The sequence below is a fragment of the Salvelinus fontinalis genome, chromosome 36 (genome assembly GCF_029448725.1).
Source record: "Salvelinus fontinalis isolate EN_2023a chromosome 36, ASM2944872v1, whole genome shotgun sequence".
NCBI lineage: Eukaryota > Metazoa > Chordata > Actinopteri > Salmoniformes > Salmonidae > Salvelinus > Salvelinus fontinalis.
Window position 1 is genome coordinate 27,064,041 of NC_074700.1, and position 25,533 is coordinate 27,089,573.

Genomic DNA, 25,533 nt, shown 5'->3' on the forward strand with positions numbered 1-25,533 from the left:
TGTTGACAGATTCCCTCCAGGTCCAGACTATAACACCATACCTGTCTGTTAGCTGTTAGCTACTAACTGTTGACAGATTCCCTACAGGTCCAGACTATAACACCATACCTGTCTGTTAGCTACTAACTGTTGACAGATTCCCTCCAGGTCCAGACTATAACACCATACCTGTCTGTTAACTACTAACTGTTGACAGATTCCCTCCAGGTCTAGACTATAACACCATACCTGTCTGTTAGCTACTAACTGTTGACAGATTCCCTCCAGGTCCAGACTATAACACCATACCTGTCTGTTAGCTACTAACTGTTGACAGATTCCCCTCCAGGTCAAGACTATAACACCATACCTGTCTGTTAGCTACTAACTGTTGACAGATTCCCTCCAGGTCTAGACTATAACACCATACCTGTCTGTTAGCTACTAACTGTTGACAGATTCCCTCCAGGTCCAGACTATAACACCATACCTGTCTGTTAGCTTTTAGCTACTAACTGTTGACAGATTCCCTCCAGGTCCAGACTATAACACCATACCTGTCTGTTAGCTGTTAGCTACTAACTGTTGACAGATTACCTACAGGTCTAGACTATAACACCATACCTGTCTGTTAGCTACTAACTGTTGACAGATTCCCTAACAGGTCCAGACTATAACACCATACCTGTCTGTTAGCTACTAACTGTTGACAGATTCCCTCCAGGTCTAGACTATAACACCATACCTGTCTGTTAGCTGTTAGCTACTAACTGTTGACAGATTCCCTCCAGGTCCAGACTATAACACCATACCTGTCTGTTAGCTACTAACTGTTGACAGATTCCCTCCAGGTAAAGACTATAAAACCATACCTGTCTGTTAGCTACTAACTGTTGACAGATTCCCTCCAGGTCCAGACTATAACACCATACCTGTCTGTTAGCTACCAACTGTTTACAGATTCCCTCCAGGTCTAGACTATAACACCATACCTGTCTGTTAGCTACTAACTGTTGACAGATTCCCTCCAGGTCTAGACTATAACACCATACCTGTCTGTTAGCTACTAATTGTTGACAGATTCCCTCCAGGTCCAGACTATAACACCATACCTTTCTGTTAGCTACTAACTGTTGACCGATTCCCTCCAGGTCTAGACTATAACACCATACCTGTCTGTTAGCTACTAACTGTTGACAGATTCCCCTCCAGGTCTAGACTATAACACCATACCTGTCTGTTAGCTACTAACTGTTGACAGATTCCCTCCAGGTCCAGACTTTAACACCATACCTGTCTGTTAGCTACTAACTGTTGACTGATTCCCTCCAGGTCCAGACTATAACACCATACCTGTCTGTTAGTTATTAACTGTTGACAGATTCCCTAACAGGTCTAGACTATAACACCATACCTGTCTGTTAGCTACTAACTGTTGACAGATTCCCTCCAGGTCCAGACTATAACACCATACCTGTCTGTTAGCTACTAACTGTTGACAGATTCCCTCCAGGTCCAGACTATAACACCATACCTGTCTGTTAGCTACTAACTGTTGACAGATTCCCTCCAGGTCTAGACTATAACACCATACCTGTCTGTTAGCTGTTAGCTACTAACTGTTGACAGATTCCCTAACAGGTCCAGACTATAACACCATACCTGTCTGTTAGCTACTAACTGTTGACAGATTCCCTAACAGGTCTAGACTATAACACCATACCTGTCTGTTAGCTACTAACTGTTGACAGATTCCCTAACAGGTCTAGACTATAACACCATACCTGTCTGTTAGCTGTTAGCTACTAACTGTTGACAGATTCCCTCCAGGTCTAGACTATAACACCATACCTGTCTGTTAGCTACTAACTGTTGACAGATTCCCTCCAGGTCCAGACTATAACACCATACCTGTCTGTTAGCTACTAACTGTTGACAGATTCCCTCCAGGTCCAGACTATAACACCATACCTGTCTGTTAGCTACTAACTGTTGACAGAACCCTCCAGGTCCAGACTATAACACCATACCTGTCTGTTAGCTACTAACTGTTGACAGATTCCCTCCAGGTCCAGACTATAACACCATACCTGTCTGTTAGCTGTTAGCTACTAACTGTTGACAGATTCCCTACAGGTCCAGACTATAACACCATACCTGTCTGTTAGCTACTAACTGTTGACAGATTCCCCTCCAGGTCCAGACTATAACACCATACCTGTCTGTTAGCTGTTAGCTACTAACTGTTGACAGATTCCCTCCAGGTACAGACTATAACACCATACCTGTCTGTTAGCTGTTAGCTACTAACTGTTGACAGATTCCCTAACAGGTCCAGACTATAACACCATACCTGTCTGTTAGCTGTTAGCTACTAACTGTTGACAGATTCCCTCCAGGTCCAGACTATAACACCATACCTGTCTGTTAGCTACTAACTGTTGACAGATTCCCCCCAGGTCCAGACTATAACACCATACCTGTCTGTTATCTGTTAGCTACTAACTGTTGACAGATTCCCTCCAGGTCCAGACTATAACACCATACCTGTCTGTTAGCTACTAACTGTTGACAGATTCCCTCCAGGTCTAGACTATAACACCATACCTGTCTGTTAGCTACTAACTGTTGACAGATTCCCTCCAGGTCCAGACTATAACACCATACCTGTCTGTTAGCTACTAACTGTTGACAGATTCCCCTCCAGGTCCAGACTATAACACCATACCTGTCTGTTAGCTGCTAACTGTTGACAGATTCCCTCCAGGTCCAGACTATAACACCATACCTGTCTGTTAGCTACTAACTGTTGACAGATTCCCCTCCAGGTCCAGACTATAACACCATACCTGTCTGTTAGCTGTTAGCTACTAACTGTTGACAGATTCCCTCCAGGTACAGACTATAACACCATACCTGTCTGTTAACTGTTAGCTACTAACTGTTGACAGATTCCCTAACAGGTCCAGACTATAACACCATACCTGTCTGTTAGCTGTTAGCTACTAACTGTTGACAGATTCCCTCCAGGTCCAGACTATAACACCATACCTGTCTGTTAGCTACTAACTGTTTACAGATTCCCCCCAGGTCCAGACTATAACACCATACCTGTCTGTTATCTGTTAGCTACTAACTGTTGACAGATTCCCTCCAGGTCCAGACTATAACACCATACCTGTCTGTTAGCTACTAACTGTTGACAGATTCCCTCCAGGTCTAGACTATAACACCATACCTGTCTGTTAGCTACTAACTGTTGACAGATTCCCTACAGGTCCAGACTATAACACCATACCTGTCTGTTAGCTACCAACTGTTTACAGATTCCCTCCAGGTCTAGACTATAACACCATACCTGTCTGTTAGCTACTAACTGTTGACAGATTCCCTCCAGGTCTAGACTATAACACCATACCTGTCTGTTAGCTACTAACTGTTGACAGATTCCCTACAGGTCCAGACTATAACACCATACCTGTCTGTTAGCTACCAACTGTTTACAGATTCCCTCCAGGTACAGACTATAACACCATACCTGTCTGTTAACTGTTAGCTACTAACTGTTGACAGATTCCCTCCAGGTCCAGACTATAACACCATACCTGTCTGTTAGCTACTAACTGTTTACAGATTCCCCCCAGGTCCAGACTATAACACCATACCTGTCTGTTATCTGTTAGCTACTAACTGTTGACAGATTCCCTCCAGGTCCAGACTATAACACCATACCTGTCTGTTAGCTACTAACTGTTGACAGATTCCCTCCAGGTCTAGACTATAACACCATACCTGTCTGTTAGCTACTAACTGTTGACAGATTCCCTACAGGTCCAGACTATAACACCATACCTGTCTGTTAGCTACCAACTGTTTACAGATTCCCTCCAGGTCTAGACTATAACACCATACCTGTCTGTTAGCTACTAACTGTTGACAGATTCCCTCCAGGTCTAGACTATAACACCATACCTGTCTGTTAGCTACTAATTGTTGACAGATTCCCTCCAGGTCCAGACTATAACACCATACCTTTCTGTTAGCTACTAACTGTTGACCTATTCCCTCCAGGTCTAGACTATAACACCATACCTGTCTGTTAGCTACTAACTGTTGACAGATTCCCCTCCAGGTCCAGACTATAACACCATACCTGTCTGTTAGCTACTAACTGTTGACAGATTCCCCTCCAGGTCCAGACTATAACACCATACCTGTCTGTTAGCTACTAACTGTTGACAGATTCCCTAACAGGTCTAGACTATAACACCATACCTGTCTGTTAGCTACTAACTGTTGACAGATTCCCTCCAGGTCCAGACTATAACACCATACCTGTCTGTTAGCTACTAACTGTTGACAGATTCCCTCCAGGTCCAGACTATAACACCATACCTGTCTGTTAGCTACTAACTGTTGACAGATTCCCTCCAGGTCTAGACTATAACACCATACCTGTCTGTTAGCTGTTAGCTACTAACTGTTGACAGATTCCCTAACAGGTCCAGACTATAACACCATACCTGTCTGTTAGCTACTAACTGTTGACAGATTCCCTAACAGGTCTAGACTATAACACCATACCTGTCTGTTAGCTACTAACTGTTGACAGATTCCCTAACAGGTCTAGACTATAACACCATACCTGTCTGTTAGCTGTTAGCTACTAACTGTTGACAGATTCCCTCCAGGTCTAGACTATAACACCATACCTGTCTGTTAGCTACTAATTGTTGACAGATTCCCTCCAGGTCCAGACTATAACACCATACCTGTCTGTTAGCTACTAACTGTTGACAGATTCCCTACAGGTCCAGACTATAACACCATACCTGTCTGTTAGCTACTAACTGTTGACAGATTCCCTCCAGGTCCAGACTATAACACCATACCTGTCTGTTAGCTACTAACTGTTGACAGAACCCTCCAGGTCCAGACTATAACACCATACCTGTCTGTTAGCTACTAACTGTTGACAGATTCCCTCCAGGTCCAGACTATAACACCATACCTGTCTGTTAGCTGTTAGCTACTAACTGTTGACAGATTCCCTACAGGTCCAGACTATAACACCATACCTGTCTGTTAGCTACTAACTGTTGACAGATTCCCCTCCAGGTCCAGACTATAACACCATACCTGTCTGATAGCTGTTAGCTACTAACTGTTGACAGATTCCCTCCAGGTACAGACTATAACACCATACCTGTCTGTTAGCTGTTAGCTACTAACTGTTGACAGATTCCCTAACAGGTCCAGACTATAACACCATACCTGTCTGTTATCTGTTAGCTACTAACTGTTGACAGATTCCCTCCAGGTCCAGACTATAACACCATACCTGTCTGTTAGCTACTAACTGTTGACAGATTCCCTCCAGGTCTAGACTATAACACCATACCTGTCTGTTAGCTACTAACTGTTGACAGATTCCCTACAGGTCCAGACTATAACACCATACCTGTCTGTTAGCTACTAACTGTTGACAGATTCCCCTCCAGGTCCAGACTATAACACCATACCTGTCTGTTAGCTGTTAGCTACTAACTGTTGACAGATTCCCTCCAGGTACAGACTATAACACCATACCTGTCTGTTAGCTGTTAGCTACTAACTGTTGACAGATTCCCTAACAGGTCCAGACTATAACACCATACCTGTCTGTTAGCTACTAACTGTTTACAGATTCCCTCCAGGTCTAGACTATAACACCATACCTGTCTGTTAGCTACTAACTGTTGACAGATTCCCTACAGGTCCAGACTATAACACCATACCTGTCTGTTAGCTACTAACTGTTGACAGATTCCCCTCCAGGTCCAGACTATAACACCATACCTGTCTGTTAGCTGTTATCTACTAACTGTTGACAGATTCCCTCCAGGTACAGACTATAACACCATACCTGTCTGTTAGCTGTTAGCTACTAACTGTTGACAGATTCCCTACAGGTCCAGACTATAACACCATACCTGTCTGTTAGCTACTAACTGTTGACAGATTCCCCTCCAGGTCCAGACTATAACACCATACCTGTCTGTTAGCTGTTAGCTACTAACTGTTGACAGATTCCCTCCAGGTACAGACTATAACACCATACCTGTCTGTTAGCTGTTAGCTACTAACTGTTGACAGATTCCCTAACAGGTCTAGACTATAACACCATACCTGTCTGTTAGCTGTTAGCTACTAACTGTTGACAGATTCCCTCCAGGTCCAGACTATAACACCATACCTGTCTGTTAGCTACTAACTGTTTACAGATTCCCCCCAGGTCCAGACTATAACACCATACCTGTCTGTTATCTGTTAGCTACTAACTGTTGACAGATTCCCTCCAGGTCCAGACTATAACACCATACCTGTCTGTTAGCTACTAACTGTTGACAGATTCCCTCCAGGTCTAGACTATAACACCATACCTGTCTGTTAGCTACTAACTGTTGACAGATTCCCCCCAGGTCCAGACTATAACACCATACCTGTCTGTTAGCTACTAACTGTTGACAGATTCCCTCCAGGTCCAGACTATAACACCATACCTGTCTGTTAGCTACTAACTGTTGACAGATTCCCTAACAGGTCTAGACTATAACACCATACCTGGCTGTTATCAACATTAGCCATGGTGGAGAGCAGGGCTGGGGTCACTTAGAAATGTCCTTGTTTTTGAAAGAAAAGCATTTAGTTGTCCATTAGAATAACATCAAATTGATCAGAAATACAGCATCAGCATTTGTGGGTTCGATTACAGGCTCAAAATGGCCAGGAACAGACATTTCTTCTGAAACCCGTCAATCTATTCTTGTTCTGAGAAATTAAGGCTATTCAATGCGAATAATTGCCAAGAAACTGAAGATCTCGTAAAAAAATGTGTACTACTCCCTTCACAGAACAGTGCAAACTGGCTCTAACCAGAATAGAAAGAGGAATGGGAGGCCCAGGTGCACAACTGAGCAAGAGGACAAGTACATTAGAGTGTCTAGTTTGAGAAACAGACGACTCACAAGTCCTCAACTGGCAGCTTCATTAAATAGTACCCCACAAAACACCAGTCTCAACGTCAACAGTGAAGAGGCGACTCAGGGATGGTAGTGTATATTTTCAATGACTTCTTATTTAATAAGCTCAAATGGAGAAACTATTTACGTCAAAGGTTTTCTCTTCAATTCAAATTGACCCTGATGGAGAGAGATAGAGGTAAACTACTTGTACGTATTAACATGGTCAATATCACCTATAGGCCTGTTGACCTTTCCCACCGGGGCACAGACGTCAATTTAACGTCTATTCCACGTTGGTTCAACGTAATTTGATTGAAATGACGTGGTTGATTCAACCAGCGTGTTCCACAGTGTTCTTTTCTTTAAGGATGTCTTCGTTTCTGGTCTCAAGAACAGCTGCAGTCTTATTTTAGTCCCGATATCCCCCCCCCCCCGTCTCACCGTACCTTCCCCCTACAGATGTAAGATCTTAATTTGAGCCAGTTAGCTACAGCAGGAAAATTATCCCGCAGCAACAGGAAATGTGAATTATCATGTGGATGTGGCTATAATTAAAGGCGCTATATGCAGAAATAACTCCGTCATTTCCTGGTTGCCGTAACTTTACTAATTTGCCGAATTTCAGTTTATGTGACAAGACAAGCAGTTATTGTGTAGACAATCAAATCACATCAAATCAAATTGTATTTGTCACATGCGCCGAATACAACAGGTGTAGACCTCACAGTGAATATGCATACCTACAAGCCGTTAACCAACAATTTACCATCTAAACCACTGTGAAATATATTTTCCATAACCAAAAATATTGTACTGTATTTCCTGTTTAAAACTGTTTAAAGCTGGTGTACTTAACCTAAAGTAAAAAAATAAAAAATAAAAAACTGGTCTTGAGCACGAAAGCATAGATATCATGCACATAGAACCGTCTTCTTAGACTGGCTTTGAATGAGAATGACAGATCTATAACTCATATTTCTATGTGAATTTGGTCGGGGTTTTGCTTTAATGGACATGTTTTGTAGGGCTTGATACATTTTTCGTTAGGACCAAATCATATTGGACATTTTAAAGTGGAAATTACAAACTTTACGAGGCTTTTTACAAGTTTGCATTTCCCGATAGGAAATTCTCAGCAACAAAATAGTGATCAAATTCTGATCCTACATCTGTAGATTTCCCCCTCCTCTCCCTGAACACGACCCTGCCACGGGTGGTATGCGGCCAGGGCTGCATGGCCTAGTGCACTACAGGCTCATGTCATGGCACGCAGGGAAAGATGCGGAGGACAGACTGGCGCGAACTTGATCCGCGAGCGCACCTGCTGTTGTGCTTAGTTGAAGAATGTCAGCTATGTGGGAGAGAGAAGGAGAGAGAGGGAGAGGGAGAGGCAGAGGGAGAGGGAGAGACAGAGAGAGAGAGAGAGGCAGAGGGAGAGAGAGAGAGAGGGAGAGAGAGAGAGGGAGAGAGAGAGAGAGAGAGGGTGAGAGAGAGGGAGAGAGAGGGAGAGAGAGAGAGAGAGGCAGAGGGAGAGAGAGAGAGAGGCAGAGGGAGAGAGAGGCAGAGGGAGAGAGGAAGAAATTGATTGGGGGATAGAGAGAGGAGTGTTAACCCCAGATGTCAGTCGGTCAGTTGGCCAGTTTTATCCAACGCCTCTGCAGCTTCTCTCTCTACCATGGCTGAAAAGCATAACCCACCCCACCACAGACACAGGTAACTACTTTTATACCTGTCTTCTCTCTCTGTCAACCTTGCATTTGGTGTCTTCTCTCTCTGTCAACCTTGCATTGAGCCTGGATCTCTAGGGCCTTCTCTTCTTCTCTCTCTGTCAACCTTGCATTTAGTGCCTTCTCTCTCTGTCAACCTTGCATTGAGCCTGGATCTCTAGGTCTATGAGTTTTGATAGCTTACAATGCCATAACTGTAGCATATAGTGTCTATAGGTCTATATAGTGTCTATAGGTCTATATAGTGTCTATAGGTCTATATAGTGTCTATAGGTCTATATAGTGTCTATATTGTGTCTGTAGGTCTATATAGTGTCTGTAGGTCTATATAGTGTCTATAGGTCTATATAGTGTCTATATAGTGTCTATAGGTCAATATAGTGTCTATAGGTCTATATAGTGTCTATATTGTGTCTGTAGGTCTATATAGTGTCTGTAGGTCTATATAGTGTCTATAGGTCTATATAGTGTCTATAGGTCTATATAGTGTCTATAGGTCTATATAGGGTCTATATAGTGTCTGTAGGTCTATATAGTGTCTATATAGTGTCTGTAGGTCTTTATAGTGTCTATAGGTCTATATAGTGTCTATATTGTGTCTATAGGTCTATATAGTGTCTGTAGGTCTATATAGTGTATGTAGTGTCTATAGGTCTATATAGGTTCTATAGGTCTATATAGTGTCTGTAGGTCTATATAGTGTCTATAGGTCTATATAGTGTCTGTAGGTCTATATAGTGTCTGTAGGTCTATATAGTGTCTGTAGGTCTATATAGTGTCTGTAGGTCTATATAGTGTCTATAGGTCTATATAGTGTCTGTAGGTCTATATAGTGTCTATATAGTGTCTATAGGTCTATATAGTGTCTATAGGTCTATATAGGGTCTATATAGTGTCTATATAGTGTCTGTAGGTCTATATAGTGTCTATAGGTCTATATAGTGTCTGTAGGTCTATATAGTGTCTATATAGTGTCTGTAGGTAAATATAGTGTCTGTAGGTCTATATAGTGTCTATATGTCTATATAGTGTATATATAGTGTCTATATAGTGTCTATATAGTGTCTATAGGTCTATATAGGGTCTATATAGTGTCTATATAGTGTCTATAGGTCTATATAGTGTCTGTAGGTCTATATAGTGTCTATAGTGTCTGTAGTGTCTATATAGTGTCTATAGGTCTATATAGTGTCTGTAGGTCTATATAGTGTCTATATAGTGTCTATATAGTGTCTATATAGTGTCTATATAGTGTCTATAGGTCTATATAGCATATATAGTGTCTATAGGTCTATATAGTGTCTATAGGTCTATATTGTGTCTATAGGTCAATATAGTGTCTATATAGTGTCTATATAGTGTCTATATAGTGTCTATAGGTCTATATAGTGTATGTAGTGTCTATATAGTGTCTATATAGTGTCTATAGGTCTATATAGGGTCTATATAGTGTCTATAGGTCTATATAGCATATATAGTGTCTATAGGTCTATATAGTGTCTATAGGTCTATATTGTGTCTATAGGTCAATATAGTGTCTATATAGTGTCTATATAGTGTATATAGGTCTATATAGTGTCTATATAGTGTCTATATAGTGTATATAGTGTCTATAGGTCTATATAGTGTATATAGTGTCTATAGGTCTATATAGTGTATATATAGTGTCTATATAGTGTCTATAGGTCTATATAGTGTCTATAGGTCTATATAGTGTCTATATAGTGTCTTTATAGTGTCTGTAGGTCTATATAGTGTCTATATAGTGTCTATAGGTCTATATTGTGTATATATAGTGTCTATAGGTCTATATAGGGTCTATATAGTGTCTATAGGTCTATATAGTGTATGTAGTGTCTATAGGTCTATATAGTGTCTATAGGTCTATATAGTGTCTGTAGGTCTATATAGTGTCTATAGGTCTATATTGTGTCTGTAGGTCAATATAGTTTCTATATAGTGTCTATATAGTGTATATAGTGTCTATAGGTCTATATAGTGTCTATAGGTCTATATAGTGTCTATATAGTGTATATAGTGTCTATAGGTCTATATAGTGTCTATAGGTCTATATTGTGTCTGTAGGTCAATATAGTGTCTATATAGTGTCAATATAGTGTATATATAGTGTCTATAGGTCTATATAGTGTCTATAGGTCTATATTGTGTCTGTAGGTCAATATAGTGTCTATTTATTTTTTTTAAATTTATTTCACCTTTATTTAACCAGGTGGGCAAATTGAGAACACGTTCTCATTTACAATTGCGACCTGGCCAAGATAAAGCAAAGCAGTTCGACACATACAACAACACAGAGTTACACATGGAGTGGAACAAACATACAGTCAATAATACAGTGAAAAATAAGTCTATATACAACGTGAGCAAATGAGGTGCTATAAGGGAGGTGAAGGCAAATAAAATATATATATAGATAAAAATATATAAAAAAATATGTATATATATATAAAAAGGCCATGGTGGCGAAGTAAATACAATATAGCAAGTAAAAAAACACTGGAATGGTTGGTTTGCAGTGGAAGAAGGTGCAAAGTAGAGATAGAAATAATGGGGTGCAAAGGAGCAAAATAAATAAATACAGTAGGTAAAGAGGTAGTTGTTTGGGCTAAATTATAGATGGGCTATGTACAGGTGCAGTAATCTATGAGCTGCTCTGACAGCTGGTGCTTAAAGCTAGTGAGGGAGATAGGTGTTTCCAGTTTCAGAGATTTTTGTAGTTCGTTCCAGTCATTGGCAGCAGAGAACTGGAAGGAGAGGCGTCCAAAGGAAGAATTGGTTTTGTGGGTGACTAGAGAGATATACCTGCTGAAGCGCGTGCTACAGGTAGGTGCTGCTATGGTGACCAGCGAGCTGAGATAAGGGGGGACTTTACCTAGCAAGGTTTTGTAGATGACCTGGAGCCAGTGGGTTTGGCGACGAGTATGAAGCGAGGGCCAGCCAACGAGAGTGTACAGGTCGCAGTGGTGGGTAGTATATGGGGCTTTGGTGACAAAACGGATGGCACTGTGATAGACTGCATCCAATTTATTGAGTAGGGTTTTGGAGGCTATTTTGTAAATGACATCACCGAAGTCGAGGATTGGTAGGATGGTCAGTTTTACAAGGGTATGTTTGGCAGCATGAGTGAAGGATGCTTTGTTGCAAAATAGGAAGCCAATTCTAGATTTAACTTTAGATTGGAGATGTTTGATGTGGGTCTGGAAGGAGAGTTTACAGTCTAACCAGACACCTAGGTATTTGTAGTTGGCCACCTATTCTAAGTCAGAGCCGTCCAGAGTAGTGATGCTGGACAGGCGGGCAGGTGCAGGCAGCGATCGGTTGAAGAGCATGCATTTAGTTTTACTTGTATTTAAGAGCAATTGGAGGCCACGGAAGGAGAGTTGTATGGCATTGAAGCTCGCCTGGAGGGTTGTTAACACAGTGTCAAAAGAAGACTACCCAGGACATTACAACTGGTGACTACCCAGGACATTACAACTGGTGACTACCCAGGACATTACAACTGGTGACTACCCAGGACATTACAACTGGTGACTACCCCAGGACATTACAACTGGTGACTACCCCAGGACATTACAACTGGTGACTACCCAGGACATTACAACTGGTGACTACCCCAGGACATTACAACTGGTGACTACCCCAGGACATTACAACTGGTGACTACCCCAGGACATTACAACTGGTGACTACCCAGGACATTACAACTGGTGACTACCCAGGACATTACAACTGGTGACTACCCAGGACGTTACAACTGGTGACTACCCCAGGACGTTACAACTGGTGACTACCCAGGACATTACAACTGGTGACTACCCAGGACATTACAACTGGTGACTACCCAGGACATTACAACTGGTGACTACCCAGGACATTACAACTGGTGACTACCCAGGACATTACAACTGGTGACTACCCAGGACATTACAACTGGTGACTACCCAGGACATTACAACTGGTGACTACCCAGGACGTTTCAACTGGTGACTACCCAGGACATTACAACTGGTGACTACCCAGGACGTTTCAACTGGTGACTACCCAGGACATTACAACTGGTGACTACCCAGGACGTTTCAACTGGTGACTACCCAGGACATTACAACTGGTGACTACCCAGGACATTACAACTGGTGACTACCCAGGACATTACAACTGGTGACTACCCAGGACGTTTCAACTGGTGACTACCCAGGACATTACAACTGGTGACTACCCAGGACGTTTCAACTGGTGACTACCCAGGACATTGCAACTGGTGACTACCCAGGACATTACAACTGGTGACTACCCAGGACATTACAACTGGTGACTACCCAGGACATTACAACTGGTGACTACCCAGCATATTACAACTGGTGACTACCCAGGACATTACAACTGGTGACTACCCAGGACGTTTCAACTGGTGACTACCCCAGGACATTACAACTGGTGACTACCCAGGACATTACAACTGGTGACTACCCCAGGACATTACAACTGGTGACTACCCAGGACATTACAACTGGTGACTACCCAGGACATTACAACTGGTGACTACCCAGGACATTACAACTGGTGACTACCCAGGACATTACAACTGGTGACTACCCAGGACGTTTCAACTGGTGACTACCCAGGACATTACAACTGGTGACTACCCAGGACATTACAACTGGTGACTACCCAGGACATTACAACTGGTGACTACCCAGGACATTACAACTGGTGACTACCCAGGACATTACAACTGGTGACTACCCAGGACATTACAACTGGTGACTACCCAGGACATTACAACTGGTGACTACCCAGGACGTTTCAACTGGTGACTACCCCAGGACATTATAACTGGTGACTACCCAGGACATGACAACTGGTGACTACCCAGGACATGACAACTGGTGACTACCCCAGGACATTACAACTGGTGACTACCCAGGACATTACAACTGGTGACTACCCAGGACGTTTCAACTGGTGACTACCCAGGACATTACAACTGGTGACTACCCAGGACATTACAACTGGTGACTACCCAGGACGTTTCAACTGGTGACTACCCCAGGACATTACAACTGGTGACTACCCCAGGACATTACAACTGGTGACTACCCAGGACATTACAACTGGTGACTACCCAGGACGTTTCAACTGGTGACTACCCAGGACATTACAACTGGTGACTACCCAGGACATTACAACTGGTGACTACCCAGGACGTTTCAACTGGTGACTACCCCAGGACATTTCAACTGGTGACTACCCAGGACATTACAACTGGTGACTACCCAGGACGTTTCAACTGGTGACTACCCCAGGACATTACAACTGGTGACTACCCAGGACATTACAACTGGTGACTACCCAGGACATTTCAACTGGTGACTACCCCAGGACATTTCAACTGGTGACTACCCAGGACATTACAACTGGTGACTACCCAGGACGTTTCAACTGGTGACTACCCCAGGACATTACAACTGGTGACTACCCAGGACATTACAACTGGTGACTACCCAGGACGTTTCAACTGGTGACTACCCCAGGACATTACAACTGGTGACTACCCAGGACGTTTCAACTGGTGACTACCCCAGGACATTACAACTGGTGACTACCCAGGACATTACAACTGGTGACTACCCAGGACGTTTCAACTGGTGACTACCCCAGGACATTACAACTGGTGACTACCCAGGACGTTACAACTGGTGACTACCCCAGGACGTTACAACTGGTGACTACCCCAGGACATTACAACTGGTGACTACCCCAGGACGTTACAACTGGTGACTACCCAGGACGTTACAACTGGTGACTACCCAGGACATTACAACTGGTGACTACCCAGGACATTACAACTGGTGACTACCCAGGACATTACAACTGGTGACTACCCAAGATGTTTCAACTGGTGACTACCCAGGACATTACAACTGGTGACTACCCAGGACGTTACAACTGGTGACTACCCAGGACGTTACAACTGGTGACTACCCCAGGACGTTCCAACTGGTGACTACCCCAGGACATTACAACTGGTGACTACCCAGGACATTACAACTGGTGACTACCCCAGGACATTACAACTGGTGACTACCCCAGGACGTTACAACTGGTGACTACCCCAGGACGTTTCAACTGGTGACTACCCAGGACGTTTCAACTGGTGACTACCCAGGACATTTCAACTGGTGACTACCCCAGGACGTTTCAACTGGTGACTACCCAGGACATTTCAACTGGTGACTACCCCAGGACATTACAACTGGTGACTACCCCAGGACATTACAACTGGTGACTACCCCAGGACGTTTCAACTGGTGACTACCCAGGACGTTTCAACTGGTGACTACCCAGGACATTTCAACTGGTGACTACCCCAGGACGTTTCAACTGGTGACTACCCAGGACGTTTCAACTGGTGACTACCCAGGACGTTACAACTGGTGACTACCCAGGACGTTACAACTGGTGACTACCCAGGAGAATACATCTGATAGATTCAGAGCTGTGATGAAGGAATTTTACCAGTTGAAGTATCCTGGATTAAGGATTGATAGTCACCAGTTGTAGTATCCTGGATTAAGGAATGACAGTCACCAGTTGTAGTATCCTGGATTAAGGAATGACAGTCACCAGTTGAAGTATCCTGGATTAAGGAATGATAGTCACCAGTTGTAGTATCCTGGATTAAGGAATGACAGTCACCAGTTGTAGTATCCTGGATTAAGGAATGACAGTCACCAGTTGAAGTATCCTGGATTAAGGAATGATAGTCACCAGTTGAAGTATCCTGGATTAAGGAATGACAGTCACCAGTTGTAGTATCCTGGGGCATATGTTACTGCTCTTCATCGTACTGTTTATACTACACTACTTCATATATTACTATATGTTACTGCTCTTCCTCTTCCTCATACTGTTTATACTTTACTCAGTGATAAGCATGGTTTAGAAACACACACACACACACACACACACACACACACACACACACACACAGACACACACACACACACACACACACACACACACACACACACACACACACATACACACACACACACACACACACACACACACACACACACACACACACACACACACACACACACACACACACACACACACACACACACACACACACACACACACACACTGTGTAAACAGTCTTCTTGCTCTGTGAGAACCTCAGTCTCTCTTTACGTCATCGAGTAGCTCTGACTTTACATAGTGTGTGTGTGTGTGTGTGTGTGTGTGTGTGTGTGTGTGTGTGTGTGTGTGTGTGTGTGTGTGTGTGTGTGTGTGTGTGTGTGTGTGTGTGTGTAAACATGTGTCATCATAGATAATTGAGATGTTGAGTGAGAGGAGAGCAGAGGTGAGGTGTATGCCATGGGGGAGACAAGCTACTGTCTAACTGATACAGGGCCTTGCTAAAGTATTCATCCCCCTTCACGTTTTTCCTATTTAGTTACATTACAACCTGTAATTTAAATTGATTTTTATTTGGATTTCATGTAATGGACCTATGCAAAATAGTCCAAATTGGTGAAGTGAAATGATTTTCTTTTTTAAAATAATCTTGGTGGTGTGTGCATATGTATTCCCCCCTTTGCTATGAAGCCCCTAAATAAGATCTGGTGCAATTACCTTCAGAAGTCACATAATTAGTTAGATTGCACACAGGTGGACTTTATTTAAGTGTCACATGATCTGTCACATGATCTCAGTGTATATACACCTGTTCTGCAAGGCCCCAGAGTCTGGAACACCACTAAGCAAGGGACACCACCAAGCAAGCGGCACCATGAAGACCAAGGAGCTCTCCAAACAGGTCAGGGACAAAGTTGTGGAGAAGTACAGATCAGGGTTGGGTTATAAAAAAATATCTGAAACTTTTAACATCCCACAGAGCACCATTAAATCCATTATTACAAAATGGAAAGAATATGGCACCACAACAAACCTGCCAAGAGATGGCTGCCCACCAAAACTCACAGACCAGGCAAGGAGGGCATTAATCAGAGAGACAACAAAGAGACCAAAGATAACCATGATGGAGCTGCAAAGTTCCACAGCGGAGATTGGAGTATCTGTCCATAGGACCACTTTAAGCCGTACACTCCACAGAGCAGGGCTTTACGGAAGAGCGGACAGAAAAAAAGCCATTACTTAAAGAAAAAAATAGGCAAACACATTTGGTGTTCGCCAAAAGGCATGTAGTAGACTCCCCAAACATGGAAGAAGGTACTCTGGTTAGATGAGACTAAAATTGAGCTTTTTGGCCATCAAGGAAAACGCAATGTCTGGCGCAAACCCAACACCTCACATCACCCCAAGAACACCATCCCCACAGTGAAGCATGCTGGTGGCAGTATCATGCTGTGGGGATGTTTTTCATCGGCAGGGACTGGGAAACTGGTCAGAATAGAAGGAATGATGGATGGCGCTAAATACAGGGAAATTCTTGAGGGGAACCTGTTTGTCTTCCAGAGATTTGAGCCTGGGACGGAGGTTCACCTTCCAGCAGGACAATGACCCTAAGCATACGGCTAAGGCAACACTCGAGTAGTTTAAGCGGGAAACATTTAAATGTCTCGGAATGGCCTAGTCAAAGCCCAGGCCTCAACCCAATTGAGAATCTGTGGTATGATTTAAAGATTTGCTGTACATCAGCGGAACCCATCCAACTTGAAGCAGCTGGAGCTGTTTCGCCTTGAAGAATGGACAAAATATCCCAGTGGCTAGATCTGCCAAGCTTATAGCGACATACACCAAGAGACTTGCAGCTGTAATTGCTGCAAAATGTGGCTCTACAAAGTATTGACTTTGGGGGGGTGAATAGTTATATGCACACTCAAGTTGTCTGTTTTTTGTCTTGTTTTTTGTCTTATTTCGTGTTTGTTTCACAAGAAAAAATATTGTGCGTCTTCAGTGGTAGACACGTTGTGTAAATCAAATGATCCAAACCCCCCAAAAATCCATTTTAATTCCAGGTTGTAAGGCAACATAATAGGAAAAATGCCAAGGGGGTGAATACTTTCGCAAGGCACTGTGTTTGTGTGTATAGGACGATGATTATGATGCATTATAAGTAAATCATCTAGAATGATTCAGGCAGGATGCTGCTTTGCATCCAGAAGAGCATACGATCAGATAGACAGATTTATCTACGTGTCTATCACTAGCCTCCACGTCACTCTGTCTGTCTATCACTAGCCTCCACGTCACTCTGTCTGTCACTAGCCTCCACGTCACTCTGTCTATCACTAGCCTCCACGTCACTCTGTCTGTCTATCACTAGCCTCCACGTCACTCTGTCTGTCACTAGCCTCCACGTCACTCTGTCTGTCTATCACTAGCCTCCACGTCACTCTGTCTGTCTATCACTAGCCTCCACGTCACTCTGTCTGTCACTAGCCTCCACGTCACTCTGTCTGTCACTAGCCTCCACGTCACTCTGTCTATCACTAGCCTCCACGTCACTCTGTCTGTCTATCACTAGCCTCCACGTCACTCTGTCTGTCACTAGCCTCCACGTCACTCTGTCTGTCTATCACTAGCCTCCACGTCACTATGTCTGTCTATCACTAGCCTCCACGTCACTCTGTCTGTCACTAGCCTTCACGTCACTCTGTCTGTCTATCACTAGCCTCCACGTCACTCTGTATGTCTATCACTAGCCTCCACGTCACTCTGTCTGTCACTAGCCTCCACGTCACTCTGTCTGTCACTAGCCTCCACGTCACTCTGTCTATCACTAGCCTCCACGTCACTCTGTCTGTCTATCACTAGCCTCCACGTCACTCTGTCTGTCTATCACTAGCCTCCACGTCACTCTGTCTGTCTATCACTAGCCTCCACGTCACTCTGTCTATCACTAGCCTCCACGTCACTCTGTCTATCACTAGCCTCCACGTCACTCTGTCTGTCTATCACTAGCCTCCACGTCATTGTGTCTGTCACTAGCCTCCACGTCACTCTGTCTGTCTATCACTAGCCTCCACGTCATTGTGTCTGTCACTAGCCTCCACGTCACTCTGTCTGTCTGTCACTAGCCTCCACGTCACCCTGTCTATCACTAGCCTCCACGTCACCCTGTCTATCACTAGCCTCCACGTCACTCTGTCTGTCCGTCACTAGCCTCCACGTCATTGTGTCTATCACTAGCCTCCACGTCACTCTGTCTGTCTATCACTAGCCTCCACGTCACTCTGTCTGTCTATCACTAGCCTCCACGTCACTCTGTCTGTCTATCACTAGCCTCCACGTCACTCTGTCTGTCACTAGCCTCCACGTCACCCTGTCTGTCACTAGCCTCCACGTCACTCTGTCTGTCACTAGCCTCCACGTCACTCTGTCTGTCACTAGCCTCCACGTCACTCTGTCTATCACTAGCCTCCACGTCACTCTGTCTGTCTATCACTAGCCTCCACGTCACTCTGTCTATCACTAGCCTCCACGTCACTCTGTCTATCACTAGCCTCCACGTCACTCTGTCTGTCTATCACTAGCCTCCACGTCATTGTGTCTGTCACTAGCCTCCACGTCACTCTGTCTGTCTATCACTAGCCTCCACGTCATTGTGTCTGTCACTAGCCTCCACGTCACTCTGTCTGTCTGTCACTAGCCTCCACGTCACCCTGTCTATCACTAGCCTCCACGTCACCCTGTCTATCACTAGCCTCCACGTCACTCTGTCTGTCCGTCACTAGCCTCCACGTCATTGTGTCTATCACTAGCCTCCACGTCACTCTGTCTGTCTATCACTAGCCTCCACGTCACTCTGTCTGTCTATCACTAGCCTCCACGTCACTCTGTCTGTCTATCACTAGCCTCCACGTCACTCTGTCTGTCACTAGCCTCCACGTCACCCTGTCTGTCACTAGCCTCCACGTCATTGTGTCTATCACTAGCCTCCACGTCACCCTGTCTATCACTAGCCTCCACGTCACTCTGTCTGTCACTAGCCTCCACGTCACCCTGTCTGTCACTAGCCTCCACGTCACTCCGTCTATCACTAGCCTCCACGTCATTGTGTCTGTCACTAGCCTCCACGTCACTCTGTCTGTCTATCACTAGCCTCCACGTCACTCTGTCTGTCAATCACTAGCCTCCACGTCACTCTGTCTATCACTAGCCTCCACGTCACTCTGTCTGTCACTATCCTCCACGTCACTCTGTCTGTCCGTCACTAGCCTCCACGTCACTCTGTCTGTCTGTCACTATCCTCCATGTCACTCTGTCTGTCTGTCACTAGCCTCCACGTCACTCTGTCTGTCTGTCACTAGCCTCCACGTCAACCTGTCTATCACTAGCCTCCACGTCAACCTGTCTATCAATAGCCTCCACGTCACTCTGTCTGTCTATCACTAGCCTCCACATCACTCTGTCTGTCCGTCACTAGCCTCCACGTCACTCTGTCTGTCTATCCCTAGCCTCCACGTCACTCTGTCTGTCCGTCACTAGCCTCCACGTCATTGTGTCTGTCTGTCACTATCCTCCATGTCACTCTGTCTGTCTGTCACTATCCTCCACGTCACTCTGTCTGTCTATCAATAGCCTCCACGTCACTCTGTCTGTCTGTCACTATCCTCCATGTCACTCTGTCTGTCTGTCACTAGCCTCCACGTCACTCTGTCTGTCTATCCCTAGCCTCCACGTCAACCTGTCTATCACTAGCCTCCACGTCACTCTGTCTGTCTATCCCTAGCCTCCACGTCACTCTGTCTGTCCGTCACTAGCCTCCACGTCATTGTGTCTATCACTAGCCTCCACGTCACTCTGTCTGTCTATCACTAGCCTCCACGTCACTCTGTCTGTCTATCACTAGCCTCCACGTCACTCTGTCTGTCTATCACTAGCCTCCACGTCACTCTGTCTATCACTAGCCTCCACGTCACTCTGTCTATCACTAGCCTCCACGTCACTCTGTCTGTCTATCACTAGCCTCCACGTCATTGTGTCTGTCTATCACTAGCCTCCACGTCATTGTGTCTGTCACTATCCTCCACGTCACTCTGTCTGTCTATCACTAGCCTCCACGTCACTCTGTCTGTCTATCACTAGCCTCCACGTCACTCTGTCTATCACTAGCCTCCACGTCACTTTGTCTATCACTAGCCTCCACGTCACTCTGTCTGTCACTATCCTCCACGTCACTCTGTCTGTCCGTCACTAGCCTCCACGTCACTCTGTCTGTCTGTCACTATCCTCCACGTCACTCTGTCTGTCTGTCACTAGCCTCCACGTCACTGTGTCTGTCTGTCCCTAGCCTCCACGTCACTGTGTCTGTCTGTCCCTAGCCTCCACGTCACTGTGTCTGTCCGTCACTAGCCTCCACGTCACTCTGTCTACCACTAGCCTCCACGTCATTGTGTCTGTCCGTCACTAGCCTCCACGTCACTCTGTCTGTCTGTCACTAGCCTCCACGTCATTGTGTCTGTCCGTCACTAGCCTCCACGTCATTGTGTCTGTCCGTCACTAGCCTCCACGTCATTGTGTCTGTCCGTCACTAGCCTCCACGTCATTGTGTCTGTCCGTCACTAGCCTCCACGTCATTGTGTCTGTCCGTCACTAGCCTCCACGTCACTCTGTCTGTCACTATCCTCCACGTCACTCTGTCTGTCACTAGCCTCCATGTCACTGTGTCTGTCTGTCCCTAGCCGCCACGTCACTCTGTCTGTCACTATCCTCCACGTCACTCTGTCTGTCACTAGCCTCCACGTCACCCTGTCTACCACTAGCCTCCATGTCAAATCAAATCAAATTTTTGCCGAATACAACAGGTGTAGCAGACCGTACAGTGAAATGCTGAATACAACAGGTGTAGTAGACCTCACAGTGAAATGCTGAATACAACAGGTGTAGTAGACCTCACAGTGAAATGCTGAATACAACAGGTGTAGTAGACCGTACAGTGAAATGCTGAATACAACAGGTGTAGTAGACCTTACAGTGAAATGCTGAATACAACAGGTGTAGTAGACCTTACAGTGAAATGCTGAATACAACAGGTGTAGTAGACCTCACAGTGAAATGCTGAATACTACAGGTGTAGTAGACCTTACAGTGAAATGCTGAATACAACAGGTGTAGTAGACCTCACAGTGAACTGCTGAATACAACAGGTGTAGTAGACCTTACAGTGAAATGCTGAATACAACAGGTGTAGTAGACCTTACAGTGAAATGCTGAATACAACAGGTGTAGTAGACCTCACAGTGAACTGCTGAATACAACAGGTGTAGTAGACCTTACAGTGAAATGCTGAATACAACAGGTGTAGTAGACCGTACCGTGAAATGCTTACCCACCAGCCCTTAACCAACAATGTATATTTTTTTTTAAATAACTGTTAAGTAAAAAATAGATAAGTGAAAAGTACTAATAAATATAACACATAATTAAAGAGCAGCAGTAAAATAACAGTAGTGATGCTAATATACAGAGGGTACCGATACAGAGGCAATGTGTGGGGGCACCGGTTAGTCGAGGTAATATGTACATGTAGGTACAGTTAAAGTGACTATGCGTAGATAATGAACAGAGGGGTGGGGGGGGCAATGCAAATTGTCTGGGTAGCAATTTGATTACCGCTGACATCTTGCTCTTGAACAAGCTAAACACCATCTTCGCCCGCTTTGAGGATAACACAGTGTCACTGACGCGGGCCGCTCTCGGGGACTGTGGGCTCTCGTTCTCCGTGGTCGATGTGAGTAAGACATTTAACCGTGTTAACCCTCGCAAGGCTGCCGGCCCAGACGGCATCACAAGCCGTGTCCTCAGAGGCATACACAGACCAGCTGGCTAGTGTGTTTACGGACATAATCAATCCCTATCCGAGTCTGTTGTCCCCACATGCGTCAAGATGGCCACCATTGTTCCTGTTCACAAGAAAGCAAAGGGAACTGAGCTAAATGACTATCGCCCCGTAGCACTCACTTCTGTCATCATGAAGTGCTTTGAGAAACTAGTCAAGGATCATATCACCTCACCCTATCGGCCACCCTAAACCCACTCCAATTTGCTTACCACCCCAATAGATCCACAGACGATTCAATCGCCATCACACTGCACACTGCCATATCCCATCTGGACAAGAGTAATACCTATGTAAGAATGCTGTTTGTTGACTGTAGCTCAGCATTCAACACCATAGTACCCTCCAAGCTCATCGTTAAGCTCGGGGCTCTGGGTCTGAACCCCGCCCTGTGCAACTGGGTCCTGGACTTTCTGACGGGCCACCCCCAGGTGGTGAAGGTAGGAAACACTACTCTGATCCTCAACACAGGGGCCCCACAAGGGTGCGTGCTCAGCCCCCTCATGTACTACCTGTTCACCTACGACTGTGTGGCCACACACGCCTCCAACTCAATCATCAAGTTTGAAGACGACACAACACTGGTAGGCCTGATTACCAACAATGACGAGGCGGCCTACAGGGAGGAGGTGAGGGCCCTGGCGGAGTGGTGTCAGGGAAATAACCTCTCCCTCAACGTCAACAAAACGAAGGAGCTGATCGTGGACTTCAGGAAACAGCAGAGGGAGCACGCCCCATCCACATCGACAGGACAGTAGTGGAGAAGGTGGAAAGTTTTAAGTTCCTCGGTGTACACATCACGGACAAACTGAATTGGTCCACCCACACAGACAGCATGGTGAGGAAGATGCAGCAGCGCCTCTTCAACCTCAGGAGGCTGAAGAAATTCGGCTTGTCACCTAAAACCCTCACAAACTTTTACAGATGCACAATCGAGGTCATCCTGTCGGGCTGTATCACCGCCTGGTACGGCAACTGCTCCGCCCACAACTGTAATGCTCTCCCGAGGGTAGTGAGGTCTGCACAACGCATCACCGGGGGCAAACTACCTGCCCTTCAGGACACCTACACCACCCGATGTCACAGGAAGGCCATAAAGATCATCAAGGACAACAACCACCCAAGCCACTGCCTGTTCACCCCGCTATCATCCAGAAGGCGAGGTCAGTTACAGGTGCATCAAAGCAGGGACCAAGAGACTGAAAAACAGCTTCTATCTCAAGGCCATCAGACTGTTAAATAGCCATCACTAGCTGGGCCTCCACCCAGTACCCTGCCCTGAACTTAGTCACTGTCACTATCCGACTACCATCCGGCTACACAACCCTGCATCTTAGAGGCTGCTGGCCTATCTCCATAGAGATGGAACACTGGTCACTTTAATAATGTTAACATACTGTTTTACTCATTTCATATGTATAATACTGTATTCTAGTCAAGTCCATCCTATTCAACTATTGCTGTACATACAGTATTCTATCCACGTATTCTTCAGATATACTACATATTCTTTCCACATACTGTCCATATCATCTTGAAAAAAAAAACGGTACTATTTTCAAAGTGTTAAACAAATCAAAATGTATTTTATATTTGAGATTCTTCACAGTAGGATTTTCCATTATTCGTACTATTTTCTACATTGTAGAATAATTGTGAAGACGTCAAAACTATGAAATAACACTTATGGAATCATGTAGTAACCAAAAAAGTGTTAAACAAATCAAAATATGTTTTATATTTCTTTCAAAATATCCACCCTTTGTCTTGATGACAGCTTTGCACATTCTTGGCATTCTCTCAACCAGCTTGATGAGGTAGTCACCTGGAATGCATTTCAAATAACAGTAGTGCCTTAAGTTAATTTTTGGAATTTATTTCCTTCTTAATGTGTTTTAGCCAATCAGCTGTGTTGTGACAAGGTAGGGGTGGTATACAGAAGATAGCCCTATTGGGTAAAAGACCAAGTCCATATTATGGCAAGAACAGCTCAAATAAGCAAAGAGAAACGACAGTCCATCATTACTTTAAGACATGAAGGTCAGTCAATCCGGAAAATTTCAAGAACTTTGAACATTTCTTCAGGTGCAGTCACAAAAACCATTGCGCTTTATGATGAAACTGGCTCTCATGAGGACCGCCACAGGAAAGGAAGACCCAGAGTTACCTCTGCTGCAGAGGATAAGTTCATTAGAGTTACCAGCCTTAGAAATTGCAGCTCAAATAAATGCTTCAGAGTTCAAGTAACAGACACATCTCAACATCAAATGTTCAGAGGAGACTGAGTGAATCAGGCCTTCATGGTCGAATTGCTGCAAAGAAACCACTACCAAAGGACACCAATAAGAAGAGGAGACTTGCTCGGTCAAATAAACACGAGCAATGGACATTAGCCATTAGACTGGTGGAAATCTGTCCTACAAATGTGAGATTTTTGGTTTCAACCGCCGTGTCTTTGTGAGATGCAGAGTAGGTGAATGGATGATCTCTGCATTTGTGGTTTCCACCGTGAAGCATGGAGGAGGAGGTGTGATGGTGTGGGGGTGCTTTGCTGGTGACACTGTCAGTGATTTAGAATTCAAGGCACATTTAACCAGCATGGCTTCCACAGTATTCTGCAGAGATACACCATCCCATCTAGTTTGCGCTTAGTGGGACTATCATTTGTTTTCAACAGGACAATGACCCAACACACCTCCAGGCTGTGTAAGGGCTATTTGACCAAGAAGGAGAGTGATGGAGTGCTGCATCAGATGACCTGGCCTCCACAATCACCTGATCTCGATGTTTTGGAATGAGTTGGACCGCAGAGTGAAGGAAAAGTAGCCAACAAGTGCTCAGCATGTGTGGGAACTCCTTCTAGGCTGTTTGAAAAGCATTCCAGGTGATTACCTCATGAAGCTGGTTGAGAAAAGTCCATGAGTGTGTAAAGCTGTCATCAAGGCAAAGGGTGGCTACTTTGAAGTATCTAAAATAGAAAATATATTTT

General features: G+C 44.7%; 1 protein-coding gene across 5 annotated transcripts in view; it reads left to right on the plus strand.

The window, feature by feature from the left end:
• The window catches only part of aimp1b (aminoacyl tRNA synthetase complex interacting multifunctional protein 1b), a 59,747-nt gene that overhangs the window by 13,957 nt on the left and 20,257 nt on the right, over positions 1-25,533 (plus strand). The window contains exon 2 of one of the 5 annotated variants that reach the window (XM_055901217.1): positions 25,222-25,428. The exons of 1 other annotated variant lie outside the window; for it this stretch is intronic. Coding sequence is in view for 3 of the 4 variants with exons in the window: in XM_055901215.1 (XP_055757190.1) it covers positions 8,659-8,696 (38 nt within the window). In the remaining variant the exon portion in view is untranslated. Of the gene's footprint in view, positions 1-8,503; positions 8,697-25,221; positions 25,429-25,533 lie in introns of those variants that run through there. 3 more of the 5 variants (XM_055901215.1, XM_055901214.1, XM_055901218.1) reach the window with 3 other exon arrangements.